At 43.4% G+C, this 16,990-nt stretch overlaps 1 protein-coding gene across 1 annotated transcript; it reads left to right on the forward strand.

Annotated features, from left to right (window-relative positions):
* Positions 1-541: 541 nt before the first annotated feature.
* On the forward strand, positions 542-12,760 carry dap (cyclin-dependent kinase inhibitor dacapo). The gene is made up of 2 exons (XM_022057126.2): positions 542-1,312; positions 8,771-12,760. The coding sequence occupies exons 1-2, from the start codon at positions 862-864 to the stop codon at positions 8,893-8,895; spliced, it is 576 nt and encodes a 191-aa protein (XP_021912818.1). The 5' UTR covers positions 542-861; the 3' UTR covers positions 8,896-12,760.
* Positions 12,761-16,990: the final 4,230 nt, after the last annotated feature.

Consider the following 16,990-nt stretch of genomic DNA (forward strand, 5'->3'; position numbering starts at 1 on the left):
TTCTGGGTTGTTGCGCCATATAGTCTGGCAGCAAGGACACGGCGCTACACCCCAGAACCCAGAAGACAAGCCATTTTCGTACTCACCGCCATGAGAACAACAAATCCTTGCACAATATTTCCTCAAGATCCGTCTCAGTATTATTCTCCCGTCTCGCAAGTGACCGTGACGTTTTCCGATTGAAACTGTGTTTACTAAGCGTCTCGTCTCTCTTCTCCCACCCGGTTGATCGCCATAACAATGTCTGTAATGTTTTTATTTGTACACAACAGCAGAGCAAACTCTCAAACAACGCGCGTTTCCGCTCCTCACTTGTTTTTCCACTATGACGTCAATAATTCGACCGTGATTGGTTCTTGCACAATCATCCGAGTCGCTCCATTGGTCTATTTAAATGAGACCCGTTTTGTGTCGAAGAGGGGAATGAAACTGGTCGTCCGAGAGAGACAGAGACTAACATGCCAGGCAGAGCCAGGACGAAGAGTAGGATGACGCTGTAAACTTGGCTGTTCCCCTCCGCCCCGCACGGGCGGAGGGGATGAGGCTCTAGGGACGCCACCGGCAGTTTGCGAGCAGGAGTCGTTTGTGTAGGTTGAGTTTGTGTGTGTGCGGGTTTTCCAATTACGGAACGTCGAAAATTAATTTCGAATTTCTTGTAGCCTGCGACGATGTTGATACTGAAGTGACGCTCAAGCCATCTTGGAAATTGTGAAGCACAAAGTTGGTTATTTTGTTTTCATAACAAAGCGTACTTGTGATTTGTGAGTTTCGTGTGCGCCGCTGAACAAGTTTTGGCCGTTGGATTTCAACTTCATTTGTGACGAAGGTGTTCCGAGCTGCGAAGTGATAACTTGTTGAACTATGAGTGCTCGTGTTTTCAACCCAGTCAACATGTCAGAGATGCGCAGGATGCTGCGAGGTGCCGGAGGTGTGCCAGAGAGCGGGGTTCAGTCCCCGACTGCTGTGGGAACACTTCGCAGACCAGATGGCGCAGCCATTGCGAGGGTGCGTCGTACCCTGTTCGGTCCCGTTGACCACGAAGATATGCGTCGGTTTGTTGACCAGGAACTGGCCACACAACAGGCCCGGGATGCCGAACGTTGGGGTTTCGACTTTGTGAACGAGAGGGAGCGAAGCGTTGGACCCGGAACTAAGCGGTACGTGTGGGAGAAGGTGATGCCAGAAGACAAGGTTCCAGAACCGTACGCTCTGCGGGGCATGGAATATCTTAGCAAATGCGCGATTCATGGCGAGGTAGTGGCCGCAACGTCCGTGCCTGCAACGGCAAGCACCAAGCAGACAACAGTGACAGGTAATTCGGTTTATGATTCGCTAGTTCACTGGGCATATGGACTCGGGGGGGGGGGGGGGGGAAGCAATTGTTGAGGTGCCACGTTTGACCCCATAAGGCTCGAATAGTTTTCTTTTCCCGTAAAATGATGATGGGGGAAGACCACCTTTGGGTATTTGGATCAGTTTTTGTCATCCGATGCAGAATAACGACTTTAAATTTCCTAATTTTGCCGGTTGCAATATCAAATGGCGGGGCCGATGTCTGCAGGTGGGCGTGTTACCGACAAGTGCGTAGTGACCATCCGGTAGTGCCACGGTACGTCACTTTGTTTACTATAGTACCCATCCACCCACGCAACGTGCGATAATTTAAGAGGAAGGAAGTGTTCCTTTCCGTTCCACATTTTGTTTTATCTTACCGAACGCTGTTATGTGGACTAACTACACTGCGGAAGTGCGTAGTGAAATTCTTATTTTCTGGATACTCGGCAGCTGATAACCAAGTTTTGCTTCATTTGAGACGCATGGTTCGGACTCCTGTGCGCAATAGGGAACAAGTAGGCAGAAATGCACTGACACAGTCCAATCAAACAGAACTAAAAAGTTATTTCCAGGCTGGTAATTTAATAATTGTTACATTGATTTATTTGCCAAGTAGAAGAGTGTGATTCAAATGTTACCTTTAAAACGTCCTCATTTACTGGGTTTCAAACTTTTCATAGGAACGTGGAGATCAAGCCTGAAGGTGACATTGAGTTTGGACGAGACAAAATTCAGCTCTGTGATTCACAGTTTGTAGCTGTGTTCTAGGGGACTTCGTCCCACCTCTCTTCTGGATGCGTGGCTTGGCTTGGTTCCCTACTCCCACCCCCACCCTCAATAGGGTGTATCGTTGCTAGGAAACCACACACATGGCCAGAATTTGATATTGGAAAACCTTTGTTCGTCCCCCTCGCTGGCAGGAGCCTGATGATCAATCCCAGGGTCTTTCTGGTACAAGCTTCGATCTTACGACTTCCTTAACACGAAATAAGCACTCTCATTTCCAGAGCTTGGACAACAGTGGTGGCCAATTCCAGAAAAATACCGAACTCCTCGTAACAAACTCAGTCGAGAGTCTTGGGTAGTGTAATGACACTCTTTTTATGGGGCCCTAAGGTTCGTTTCTGTGGTCACACGACCTCACCCTGAGGCAGATGAATCTGGTCCACACGCTACTTCTTTGAGATAAGGTTTTATCGTCTTTTCCAAAAGCCGAAGCCTTCCCATCAGACCTTGCACAAAGAAATTCTTCTCTGTACCGCGAATAAAACTGCAGTTCAACGTACAAATATCAGCTGCTTGATTCTGTTTCAGGAAGTAGTATTGTGTCTACAGTGAAAACCATTTGAAGGTCGTGTATATAAAATGCAGAGTTGCTGATTTGGTAATGCGCGTAGTTCATGAAGTCGTCGAGGGGCTTTAAAAGGTTTTAAATGTCGTCGCTTGCAAACGCTTTTTCAGAACACAGCAGCGATGAATTTGATGTGAGTACGAAGTACAGCCATCTTCAAACTGAGAGGTTTTATGTGTAGCTTACCACAGGAATCTCACCTGCCTTCATCAAGTGCTGTGTTGTGAAAGAGGCCTTCTCGAATTCTGAACCACTGGAATTATTAATTTTAAAGCAACGAAACACACGGTTGTCTGTGGTCGGTCGAAGGGGTTGCCTGCGTTATTTGAGGAGAACAGAACAGAAAACGCGTATCGTCTTCGCGTTCCACGGATTTCGTTTCTCTTGGAATGTAACGCCACGTGCAGGAGCCAAATCGCTTCGGTGGGGCACTTCTGGTGCCGCTTTAAATGACCCCGAAAAGGAATGATCTCTCCTCTGTTGGAGTTTCTTTGAGCGAGTGGCGCTAATTTCCCCGTAGATGCCTCGGATGTGTTTGCCATGCTCAGTAGATAAACAAGGGTGGAATGACCCTTGTATCCATCTCACGAGCGCGAAGTGGATGTCATTCTGGCACACCAAACGTTTCAGGATTAAGAAATTTTTACATAAATGACAAATTCTGGCTTCACAAGCTGATAGTTGCATAATTACTTCTGTCCATAGGTCTTCCCAAGTGGTGTATTTCCCTCTGGATCTCGGACTAAAATCTTGTGTGCATTTATTGTTTTGCGCCCGTCGCCAGCCAAAATGTTGATGTGTTTGGGTCAGTTGTGGCTGCCCCGTTCGTGTTGTCACGGAATTCTTCCGCTCAACTAGAAATGCAGCGGTCATGTAGAGATGTTAATTACGCACTAGTTGATTTGTGAATCATGTTTTTGTGCGTAGTCACAGCTGTGCGCAGTGTGTGTACACATCTTTTGTGTTTGCTTATTTAGGAAGTAGTTTGCCACATGGTACAAAAGGATTGGGGGGGGGGGGCACGCAGGAAGGAGGATGTGGCGATTTTGATGGTGAAGGAAGGACCCGCCGCTGTGGAAGTTGCATATCTTTACGTGAAGTACCGCAGTTGGCAGTGCCTGCATGCAGAGAGAGAGAGCGAGCGAGATGATGATGCGGTCCAGGGATTTTAAACCTCCCACATCGTTGACAAGTTTATGTAGATCATTACAGTGTTGCCAAGTTTGCGTTTTAAGTCATCGCTCCCCAAGTGTAGTGGGTATTTCTCACCGACCTGAGGCAGTCACGTGTTTGTACCAGATGCTTCGATTGGTTCATGATTCATGAGAATAGTAATTGGTGCGTAGTACAAATCATGAACATCCCCGTTACTTGATTTCATCCTCGTCACTCCCCCCTTTAGGGTGAGAGACGAAGTTTCTTGTCTGTGCAGTGCAGAAGAAACGACTTTGCCTACGAATCTGACAGAAACTTCGTGCGTTTGCGAAAGAATTGTCGATGGCTTTTCAGATCTGGATGCTGTAGGTCTGTGATCTCTAGTTTAATGCGACGCGTACGTGATGGACCTGAGTTTAGACGCCAGAGGCCACGCTTATGTTTCCCAGTAACGATGCTGTAGCCTCCAGGTGTATAACATCGGGCAATTTGCGCTTATCGATGATTAGTCTTACCTGAGGTAGCGAATAAGAGCGAGTGCTAAGTACCAGGAGCTCAACCTCCACTTTCCGCTCAGAAGTGGTGGTCGGTCTGCACGTTCAAAGAATCTTCCCCTTCTAAGGAAGTGTCGCGTGATTTGGGTTTGAGCCCCCGCACAAATGATTTTACGTGCGACCTGAGGCGGGTAAATTATTGTACGTTGAGGTCACCAAGCGCTGTTTGATGTCGCACTGTTTCTCCTAAGTGTTCGTATATAGATGATGCCAAGTTTAACGTTTGCCGTTCAAACCGGACACAGACCTTGTGCTGTTTGTAAGACAGTTCATGATTGCCACTTCATTGAAAGGCCAATAGCGGCAGTGGAGGTTGGATAGGGAACATCTTTGCTGACACGTTTTGTTCCAGAGATCTCTCCTCGCATTTCCCGTGTTCTCTGCAAACCTCAGTCGCCCTCTTCATCCACTTTTATTCCTCGTCAGAGTTTCCTTTTTGTTTGGCTTCGTGAACCCCCCTCCCCCACACCTCCAAAGGTGGATGTCCGTCGCTTAACATCTCCGTAGCAAAGGACTCTCGGATGACACCGGCTCAGAGGAAGCCAAACTCTCGGGGCCCTCTTTCTCACTGGCTTTAAATAATAATAGCCCTAATAAAACCACAACAATACGTAGTGTCTTGACTTCTCTTGGAGTCATGGCCACACTCAGCCCCCAGGGATGTTTCACATCTCGACGAAGAGAGAGAGAGAGAGAGAGAGAGAAACAAGTTTGGCTCCTCCGTCTTCCTCCGTAGCTTCACGAGGGGTACTCAACGTTGCGTACCACGTTTCAAGGAATCGGATATTTGTTTCGCTTTACGTACGTAAACGTACTGGGTACGGATTTTATAGCGGAGAGTCGTTTGTCGGTCAGTCTTATTTACGAGCTGGTAGTGCGCGTCTTTTATGGAATCATACTGTTCATTACTGTGCTCAAAAGAGCCCTCAACTGGACCCTGTCCACACTTCATGTTTCTTGGGATCCATTTTGTTGCTGACGTCATGGCTTGGCCTTTGTTTCCCAGGTCGTCTCACCCTCCAGCCCCCTCCGTCTGTCAGTCTGTTTCGTCGAAATCTGGTCACCCCTTCCCTACTTGGTTCTGGCACGGGTCATGTTTCGGTTTCTTCCTCTCAAGGCCACGCTGAACGATTCCTAACCCTGAGCCAGCTCACTGTATCTTCATCTCTGTCCTCACACCGCAGGCATATCTTGTGGGTGAGCGTTCTCTTACATATATTTTCCCCCAAAATGCCCCCTGCGCCCACCCTGGGTATTTTTTCACGTTTTAAATTCGATGGGGGGTCATGAGAAGCGATTTTTACATGAGGCTGGAACGTGTTGATAGTTCCGTGCTCGAGGTAGCGTCTTCGTCACACTGGAAGCCATTATTTCAGAATTTATCTTACGAAACGGAGGTACAGTGATGCTGCGGAATTGCATCTGTCTGCTGCATTTATCTTCATTAGAACGAGGGATGGGTCACCTGACTCTCTCTCGTTCGTTGTAAGCTCGTGTTTGTCGTACGATCGTTTCTGTAAGCCACGTGACGGACTCCATACTGTATTTGTGTCTGCATTTACACAAAATAACGCGTCCAGCGCAAACGTTGACTGTTACAGCACAGATCTTTTATTTATTTTGGCTGTTATCTGTCGTGTAGGACAGCGGTTAAGGACGCGGCTGCAGGGCACTCGTCCCATCGCAGACAGACAGACAGACAGACAGACTTGCAGTTCTGCAACTCGTGTTATATTTAGGGACGGCGCCTAACGTTTACAAGTTTCTCAAATGTTAGCGCGTACAGAGTGGAATAGGTCATGTGGTTGAGTCAGCCGCAGTTGTAAACGCGTTGCTAATCATTTTAAGAAGAAATTATTAAAGAACTGGTTTTGTTGTTGACGTTAAGTTCGTCGGACCGTAACTTCCATCTCCGATTTGAAACAACTTGTGAACCGTATTTAATACATAATTTAGATGCAGATTTGCGTGTTAGTGCCAGATTTCAAACGCCTAACTGCAATAGTTCATTATTCATCGGCATCAAACCATGCAGCCGCCATATTATTTTACGTTCCACATAAACGTTCCGACGTCACAGCGTCGTGCTGTTGTTACCGATTGTAGGATGTCAAAAGCGACGAGCCGTGTTTCGAGAACGTGTAATTTGGTTCGGTTGTAGGGACGGGGTGGACGCAGACGGCGCGAAGCCTCAGGCCCCTGATGACTGCGTTGGGTAATACGGGAGTATGCACAGGGTTCGAGATCATATGTGGTGACGTAACGAATGCAAATTACCGCTGGGCGAGACTTCTTGAACTCTCATTCGGTATTCCACGTCGTTTGCTGGCCAGTAAATCCATATAAAGTAGTAAAGTTTCTTATTTTGCGACGGCAATAACAAAGCAGGGGTTCGGAATCTTTTGTCTGGTTTTGTGAGGCTGAGAAGCTTGGACCTCTCGGAAGACATTTGGTTCCAGTGGCAGGCTGTTGTGTGCTCGGTAATGGACGTGGTGGTTTCATAAAACACGGAGAGAATTCTGCTCCGTGGGACCGCGAAGAAGGCGGGTCGCGGGCCATGTTGTGAGAGCGAACGAGTTGAGCGAGACGAAGATTTTGGGATATTACTGGCAGTGGAGGGGGAGGGGCTGTGTGGCCGGAGAGAGGTTTAATTCTTTGATTACGCTAGCTCGGGAGGAGGGGCGTTTCGAAGGGTCGATGACCCTTGCAGCAAGATGAGGCGTGTTCAGATATTTGAAATTGAACTGCGAGTACATTAATTGAGCCTGGCATTGTTTTTCCGTGCGACTGCTGGCTGAATGGTTTGGGGGTTTCCTTTCAACAGAATTACCTGGAGTGATTGGAGGAGCGACGTGATTTGTAATATTCGCTCAATATTATCAGGGTGATGACGTCAAGGACGGCGAGATTTTGGGAAATGGATATGCAAACAAAGTTGTCGGAAAACCTTAGGCGAGAGACCACTTCGGATAGCTAAGAAAATTTTAAAATGGATCGCAAATGAACAGAGTTTGGACAGGGCTTATTGGCTGGTTATTCCGTACATGGCCAAACAGTTTCTTGATCAGCTGAGCAACTATCAGTAGGCTCCATTAGTGTATCTGCCATGTTCTATTAACGAATTGTGTGACTGCGCGAGCTTCGAAAGGTCTGCTGGCCAACATCGGTCTCATAATGTATGTAAGGTGCGTTTTAAAACGAGACAGCTTTCCGATCCGAAGAGAGGTCACGTGATCTGGATATGATCTCAGCCAACCAACAGCTGCACCAGTCCACTTTGCACGTAAATTCCCTGGTGCAGATAGTCTCTTGTCTGTGGACTTTGGGAGACGTTTCAGTGATAATGCACGCGTTCTTCCGTATATGGACAGCAAGACAACAGTCACAGTACGTTCAATGCAACTCGCGCGTCTAAGAGAATACCAGTTTCCAGTAAAGACACATTTTGTGTAGTAATTCACCTTTAAAACTAGTTCGACGTGAGACAACATTCGCAGTGGAGTTTCTTTTGTCGAGTTCTGCGTCACTTCATTCAGTTCTTGATGCAGGACTTCATTGGTCGAATTAGAATAACTTCTTCTCGTACTGTCCTGGGCTCTTGACCTCTGACGCTTGCAGAGGCGGGGTGAGGGGAGTCGCCGAGGACAGTGGCCGGTTGTAACCAATATTTGGTTGTGGTCTTCATAAACATGCTCCAGAGACCAGCTGCGCTGGCGGATGTGGGTCACATCTCTTGCCCACTTGATTGGAGGAGGGGGAGGGGGGAGAAGTGTCCTGTTAAATGTCGCAGCCAAAAATCTTGCTTCGTTTTCCATATAATCTTTGCCACTGACAGCGACATCAAGTCAGTCCTAAACTCGCAAATGAGTGTTGTCGATAGGTCGATAGAGGCACGTCCCGTTAGATCGACTTGTTAAAGACGCGAACACATTTGTACAGATTTATGTGATTTTATGGAAACGAGCGGTAGAATGTGGTGTCGCAACCTTATCGTTATGAATTGTCTTGCAGATGGTTCTATATGCCCAGTGAATTAGGTTGTTTCAGATTAAGGTTATGCTTATTTATGATATCATATTTTTGTGAAATTCTTAATTCTTCTTAACCGTTGTTACTCATTTCTGTCGTAAAAATTGTCCCCTCGAGTTTGAATTCAGTCGTGTGGGGTGACAGGCATTTTGAAAGTATTTGACTTTTTTCGGTTTAGCTTGGCTTGGAAAAAGTTCTGTGCCGCTGTAAGCCCTGAGATAATTAATTATCCCTTTCTGGAGATTTCTACAGAAATGAATGAGATTGTATCACAGATATTCAGAGAGTAATTAATTAGTCTTGAGGTTTTGCTTCAGTATGCATGTATGTTTATTGTTGATTTCAGATTTCATGAAGAAAAGAAAGCGTGTGTGCAGTGCTGCCAACTCTCAAGCACTGACAAAGACAGCAGCAACAACAACAACAACAACAACAACAGAATCAAAAAAGGCCAGAATGAGCAACAGCTAGGGATTTTGCTAGCTCGCTCACGTCTTAAATTTATCCAGGAAAGAAAGTGGAGAGAAGAGAAGAGAAGAGAAGAGAAGATGGAGAGAGACGGAGAGAGAGAGAGAGTTGTCAATAAGGAAACATGCGACAGCAGAAAGTAAAAGATCTCTTATCTAAAAAAGTGTACAATGTTATATTTTGTTTTTAATTGTAGATATATGTGCAACTTCAAACTTGTTGTACGTAATTTATTTTTATTTTGTTTTCGTTTTTATGTTAGATTATTTTTTCACTCTGATCTCGAACAATTGTACATTGGAACTGTTACACCACAGCGTTCACTAGGAGGGCGATGAGTGAACGCAACAAACAAGTTGTGTTACTGCTTTGTTCTACAGCTCGTGAAATTTCTAAACAGAAGCTTGGTTAAGAGTGTTTTATTTTGTATTTATTACGAAGTGTTCAAAAATGATGTTATTACACAAAATATATCTGCTTGACTTCTAGTATTCTTTGCAAAATTGTTCAGATACACACGTTTCGTATGTAACGCACTTTTAAGAACAGTTTGCAAACCCCCCCCCCCCCCCACTTTTAAGTAATATATTTTCTGAAAGACAGTAGGAAGGTCTTTGCTTTTTGATTTGGTATTGGTATTCTGGTATTTGGGGAGATAACGAAAATTGGAAATATGGTGAGTTTTTTTAGCAATGCAGATTTTGCAGTTTTGTCAATTTATTTTAAAAATGTGATACATTCCAGGCGTTTGCGTGTATTGGAAATTCATGTTAATGGTCAGTCTCTGTGTGTGATGATCGTGCACTTGGCTTCCAAGTTGCTCAATTACCATTTTTCTGAATTTTATAATAACACAAACTGAACACACGAATTTTTTATAGAAATGTTTTTTATTTTTATTTTCACTGCGATCTGCAATGTTTTGAATTTTAAAGGTAGTTTCAGTGAACCTGCTAGTTTGAGAGGCACAACCTCGAGGTGTCACAAAATATATGTGAAAGGACAGTACGTTAACTTCTCGCACGCTCGGTATGGCTGCCATGTTTCTAAAGGAAAATATTTTTAATTTAAAGTATTTATTCCTGCAAAAAGAATTTTGAAAGGACTTTACCCTTAATGTACTGTTGATGTGGGTAAGAGCGGTCGTAATCACCGTGTGTTTTATATGAATGTATGGAATGGGCAAAGGGGAATCTTTTCGTATGTAAAATTACGCGAGTAAGGTCAATCATTAACCCAGAGTGATTAAAATAAAATTTGTTATATCGTACGTTTATTAGAATTTTATGTCTATAACCCAAAGAAAATTTGAAGTACAAAAAACGAAACATTATTCAGTTTATCTTATTATTATTATTATTATTATTGTTAATTACATATATTCAAGGAGTACAGCAGATGTAAAATACCAGCACGTGGATGGATTGCGTGGTTTATGATGGTCTTGAAGCTAGTTCCGTCATTGCTTAAGATTGTTTCGTGGAACACAAATGGGCAGCTTTTAAACGTGTCGCTACGCCATGCTTTGACTCAGATGTGTGTTTGCCTTGGGTTCTGTTGAAATAATTTGTCTGCTCTGACACAAAATGGCAGTGTCAGTTTTATAGTTTACTTAAACTTGAGTAATCGTAGTAGAGTCATGACCACTAAGCAGCACTTCATGGAACATTGGTTTATTTAATGTCATGTCAATCCTTTAACATTAGTGTCGTCAACTTTAGCGAGTTGGAAGAGCCTTCTCCACTCTTTAAGACCAGCTTTGGGTTAGTCCCCTGGAACGAGCCACACCCCACGCCTTCAAGGCGCCTCTGATCTTGGCATTCGGAATCTCACTGCCATTTCTGAAAAATGGTAAACAGCCTCTTCACCTGAAATAGCATTGTTTCAGTGTTGGTTCATAAAATGATACTGCATCAGCTGCAGAGGTTATGCTGATGATTTAAAAAGTGAAGTTGTGTGGAATGTCGAAGGGGCCATGTGTTCCGCTGTCGTTCAGGACGGCGGGCGGAGGCGGAACTCGTGGCTTCCACCCCCAGTACAAATCGTGTGTGCTTGTTGCGAAACACTGTCCTGCACATAATACTTGGTGGAACAAAGTATATTACCAGATCTGTGTCAGGTATCGTCAAAAGTGAATGCCAGGTATGTGAGTCATTCTAGCCATTCGCTTCTACAGCCTTTCTCAAATGATATTTGGTTGGCCGGGGGGGGGGGGGTTGGGGCAAACATTGTAATGCATGCTGCAGGTTCATTTTTTGTATCACTGAAAATTCTGATGCAGTTAGGCATATTCTTGAAGTCGGGGGGTTTAGCATGTCAGACATGATACTGCGATAGACAAAACGCACTGAGACTGTCAAACACGGTTTAAAATGTGAGAAATATTTTCATTACGGACGCTTCTGCTAAGAGTTTTATTTATGTAACACCGTTCATTCTCTCTTACGCCACTTTGTAAATCGTTTACCTCACAGATTGAAATTACCTGTTACAGATTAATTTTTCTCCGTCTTATATCTTGAGATAAAATTTCATGCTCATGTACAAAATAATACCAAAATTGTCACGCGCTCGTGTCTGAATCCTTATTAATTTTGTTTGGTGTGTAATGTCCAAACTGAATAATTAGTCACAATCGATCTCTCTCAGCAGTGTAAGGTGAACAGACGTGCCTTATATTTATTTTTATCCATAGTTGTGTTGTGTCGCACGCACGCACGCACGCACTGCGACCCATCACAAGGACCGAGGGACATTTTCATTCAGGTGGCAATTAACTATAGTTTTAATGTTGATTTTATTGTAATTATTATTTTACGCCACACTGACGTCCATTGCATGACTTGCGGTTTCATTCTAAGATGCGACTGTGAGAGAAATCAATATTTTGTGCACATGGTACGAGTTACCACGTGTTGTCCAGAACATCGAGCGGTTGAATGTGAACCGCATGTCACGTGTCTACTCTAAAATTGGCCCGCACTGCGATGCATCGAAAGGAAAGAAAGTCCATCGCTATACATCACCGTCATAGGAGACGATTCAATTATTCATCGTTTGTTACGTTAATAAAATGAGAGTGCGGTGTCTGGGGTTCAGTCCTCGCAAATGTATTTGCTCTTGGCTAATTAAGAGTGGACATTTTGTGTATGTGTTCTGTTGTAACATTCTGAACCACTTGTAACTAACTGTAAGATTGGAGTGACGTTTTAAGTCTTTTGAATTAATGTTCAGGTTTTGATTTCAATGCTCCTGAATGTGTCTGTTTTACTTTCTTCATATAAATGATATGAAATTGATGGAATTGTACTTACAAGTTTTATGGAATTCTTTATAAGAAATTAAAAACTTTCTGGTGGAACGTGATCGTAATTATGTGGCCCCATTGCCATTGGATGTGGAGGCAGTTGGTCCTTTATTCAGGCCAAGGAAGGCGTCTCACCGCAAGGAGATTGAATATGTGACCAGAGGACCTAACAGACGTGCAGTGAATGAAACATTCTATACAGGAAATGCAGATGTAAGTTGTGACAGAAGGATGACAATGGAATTGCACAGAGATCTCTTAACTCTGCTCCAGTACTCATTTTTCATATAATAAAATTCTGTTAATATTATATTTTATGTTTTAAAGCAAACTTGGACAACCCACATTAAAATAGTCGTATCATATTTTTCTTTTCTTTATTTTTAACACCTGTGATGTATTAAATATGATCTCAAAATAATTCTTACTTTGTATGTCATAGAGAAAATGGAAAAAAGCTTAAAATTATTTGTTTGTAGCTATAAAAAGAAAGTAATATTGAAGTAAGCAAAGTATATATTCGAGAGGCAAAACAAATACAGATAGCTTCTTTTGTTGGAATGGAGTTTGTGTTCATTTTTTCATGGTCAACTGCCCCCTTAAAACCGATCCTCAAGTGTCTGTTAATTTCATATTCTACATTCACAGCGACGTCTCCTTTCACCTAATTACCTGTTCACGTAGGACCTCGATGTTCTATTTTTTAAACCAAAACATTTGCTAAATTCTGAGGGACAGTTGTAGAGAACAGGTGTCCTTGGGGTGGGTTTTTCTTCTACATTAACCTACCCCTTCTAATTATGCCACCCACCGGTGCTTTTCGTATTCGTGTCACAGCTGACCACACTGCTACCAACTTCAGTCACAGTTGTGGCTTTACCTTTGATTCAGCACTGGATTGGAAATTGCATTACGTAAGTTCTGTGTGCAAAACAATTTTTCAAACTTCTTTTGTTGCAAATTCTTGTATTTAAAATCGTGTGTTTAGGGCCCATTTTTAGAATTGTGTTGTGATATGGACCTTAAACCATTTTTAAATTTATATTATGTTATGTGGAGGGCTTTGGTTAATTCGGTGATGAACCCTTCGGGTTCCGTAAACCTTCTAGTTCTTATGTTACTTAATGGGACGTGTGGTGCTGAGTAAATTCCTATAAACTAGTCTGATTCATTGCCAGAAATCCATATTTCCTTTTCATTAGTGTTCCTATTAGAGAAAGACACTTCCTGGTAATGTCAGATCTTGTCTGTACACAGCAGTGATTGTATGACAACTCTGGAGTGATCCTAATAATGCTGCATTATTATTTATTATTATTATTTAGTGTTCTGTCTGACGACAGGTCCATATGAACAGGATCCTTCCATCCTTTTCTCTTCTCGGACTGGGACCTGTTCATATACGTTCTTGGCAGATGATCCAGAAGTGGTTTGCCATTGCCTTCTTCTGTGTGTGAATGGAGTAATTGTTGGGATGCCATGGAGGAAAACTCCGTGTTGCCTAGACCACGGCCTTGCCCAACACAAGTTATAAATTCGAACCCGAGACCCCAGGATTACAAGGCCAGCGTTCTAACCGCTAGACCACCTCATCTTATTATTATTTAGTGTTCTGTCTGACGACAGGTCCATGTGAACAGGATCCTTCCATCCTTTTCTCGGACTGGGACCTGTTCATATACGTTCTTGGCAGATGATCCAGAAGTGGTTTGCCATTGCCTTCTTCTGTGTGTGAATGGAGTAATTGTTGGGATGCCACGGAGGAAAACTCCGTGTTGCCTAGACCACGGCCTTGCCCAACCGCTGGGAATCGAACCCGAGACCCCAGGATTACAAGGCCAGCGTTCTAACCGCTAGATCACCGTGTTGAATAATGTTTAAAGAATATTGTATTAAAATTACGATTTATTTGAAATTGGGTATCGAACTTTCGTACAGATGTTTGTGTTTAAAACAGTTGCTTGGACATGGTCAACAAACTTGTAAACCATTTGAACTGAATGGAAGAGATTGAACATTTCAATCTTATATGGAATGTTTATACCAAATTTCTTGATTATATTCTGAATCTGTTTTTCAAGACGTCTGTGCTCATACGAAAGAGGAGGTGGGTATAAAGCACGAGACATTGCTACATACTACAGGACATGGAACATGGAATGTAAGGAAATGTTGGTAAGGTGCGGGAAACTTATTAAGTGGCAGCACTGCTGATCGATTCCGAAGGAATATCGAATGCAATGCTAGACCGGAAGTGGGTGTTGCAATTCAAACAGTTGCGAATCGTGTTCATAGTCGTCGTGTAGAAACGAAATAATCCATTTTTATTGCTCTATTTGTGCCGGAAAAACGTAACTGCTATGCTCGCTCGCGTTTTAAGTGGCGTGTTCGTTTTATTTTGCCTCGCAAGAAAACGTGGTATTGCGTATCAGCAGTTCCAAGGCACTGGGCGATGATTTCTTGTGTGCCACATGACTGCTTCCGTTCGACAAGTTTCCAGCCAACTGAGGTAGAATATAATTTATTTTATTTCCTAAGATCCTTCATAGGCCTAAGTCAAGGATGTAGAATATGTCACAATACAAAAATACATATTTATAACAGCTATTTGCAGACAATGAGCCGGGTAGCTCAGTCAGTGTAGTGACTGGACGACGGGGGCAGAGGATCTTTCCTCTAAGCGTCTGCGCCCAGACCGGCTGTCCGGCCTATCCAATTTGTACTGGAGCCCTTTTCCGGTGGTAAAGGGCGGCAGGGACGTGATGCTAACCACACACACACACCCCCCCACCTAGTGCCAAGGTCAAAAATGAGTAGGAGCTATAATACCACTCCCCCCAAGCGCTTACATGGCGTCCAGTGGGACAGCTTTACTTTACTATTTACAATGAAGTATTTCATCGGAGTCCATTATTGTACGTATTCATAACAGAATTAATGTGAAAAAGTTGTGCAACTGTGTAGGAGGAGTGCATTAAGATAAGAGGCACTGTTTTAGCTCTGGCTTAAATACTTTTATTAGTTAAACTTTTTATGGTAGGAGGAAGATTATTGAATAATTTAATTCCAGTGTAGTAAATTCCTTTTTGAGGTTAGTGTTTGCGTACATCTGAAGTCGTATGAAATTTTTCCAAATGATGATAATGAAAATAGAATTTGCTGACTAGTGTGAGAATATTAAACTTCTTAAATAATTTCATGCAAGAGGAACTCCATGTTTGTAACACCCCAATTTGAGTAGGTGTTTTGGTGTTTCCTGTCATGAAGGTATGATTTAAGCCATCGTCCAGATTTTCCTTGAATTCCATAAACACTTATCTTTTTGTCAGTAATAATTCGTGATGTCACAATCATATTTGTTTAGTAAGATCACAAGATATTTCACCAACATGTAATTTGTTATTAAGAGCGCATAAGATTTAATTTGTAAAATTGAATACGGCTGTTTTCTAATGAGAGATTTTTACTACTTTTCAATCTGCATCATGGTTGCTTAAAACCGATTACCAGGTTTCGTTACTTAGATATGTTGTAAATTCTTCAGTGGCCTCATTATTTATAAGTCTAGTTTGTTTCCTATAATTAAGACCACTGGAAGTTGATGTTATATTTCTTATGACCACAAGTTGAGCAACATGATCGGATAGCCCACCTACCACGTTCAAAATTATATCTACCTGATAGAATTTTTTAAGTCCTTTTAGACTAAGATCCTCACTCTCCTTTTGCCAGTTTTTTGTCTGCAGTAACCGGCTCCTAGAGTAACTGTTTAGATTAATCTGTAAGATCTCTGCTCAGAAACAGCATTTGGGTCAAATATGCATCAGTTTTCATTGTATGATCCGACGCTTCCACGGCGACTAAGGAAAATGAACTCTTCTGGGGCTACCAGCCGTGTCGGGTGGTTTAATGGACAAAACACCAGCGTATCGAGAACCACCGCACTTTATTAAGCAGACAGAACTATTTGTTTCAATGCCAGTACATGCTTGTCATGTTTCATCTGTGCACAATTCGCGTGTTATGTTTATCAAACTAAAACCTCTTCCGAATTCCAACACACACACATCTGTGTGTGTGACCTCTTCCTGTGCAGGTCAGAACATGTTTGATTGATACGTGACGGGTGTGTTTAGCCACTGACCGTTCTGACTAGAAACAGATTATTTCTGTAGTGTTTTGGAAGCGTAACGAATGAAAAGGCATTTGAAGAAGTTCCCTCAGGCGGATGGAGGTTGCTGACCCACTCGCAAGGTGCAGTGCGAAATGTCTTCTTCTGCACATGTGGCGCGCGCATCCATTCGTGCTTAGGACAGCTTAATAATGGCATTTTAGAACAACTGACGCTCGCTTTTGTGTCCTTCCTGCCTCCACCGAATAAGGCCACTGACCTTCTTGTTGTGATATAAAAACAGCAATTTCTGCAAGAGTCACCTGCTCTCCGCGCCCGCAGGTCCGCCAACTGCTCCAGTATCGAAAACTTCCATCTCCAGAGACTGTTCTCTCCACACATTTTAACAGCCAAGATGCCGATGATCACCTGCCAGGAAGCGGTGAACGAACCCAAATTTCTGCGCCCTTCTTGCTGTGGCGTCAGTGGACTCGAACGGGTTTCGAACCTCCCAAGGTAAACGCCGATTCACCATTCATAATTATCCTCGCAGCTTATTCAGCGTCGTTACGACAGATCCACACGTCGGTGCTGAACTCGGCTTTCCGCTTTGTTTTGATAACTCAGCAGTGACTGGCTTCGGGCGATGTCTTCCCGCCACGATCGCGTGATCTTCGGGG

The sequence above is a fragment of the Zootermopsis nevadensis genome, unplaced genomic scaffold (genome assembly GCF_977971745.1).
Source record: "Zootermopsis nevadensis isolate Lab colony 2312 unplaced genomic scaffold, Znev_1.0 Znev_ptg000001l, whole genome shotgun sequence".
In the NCBI taxonomy this organism is placed as follows: domain Eukaryota; kingdom Metazoa; phylum Arthropoda; class Insecta; order Blattodea; family Termopsidae; genus Zootermopsis; species Zootermopsis nevadensis.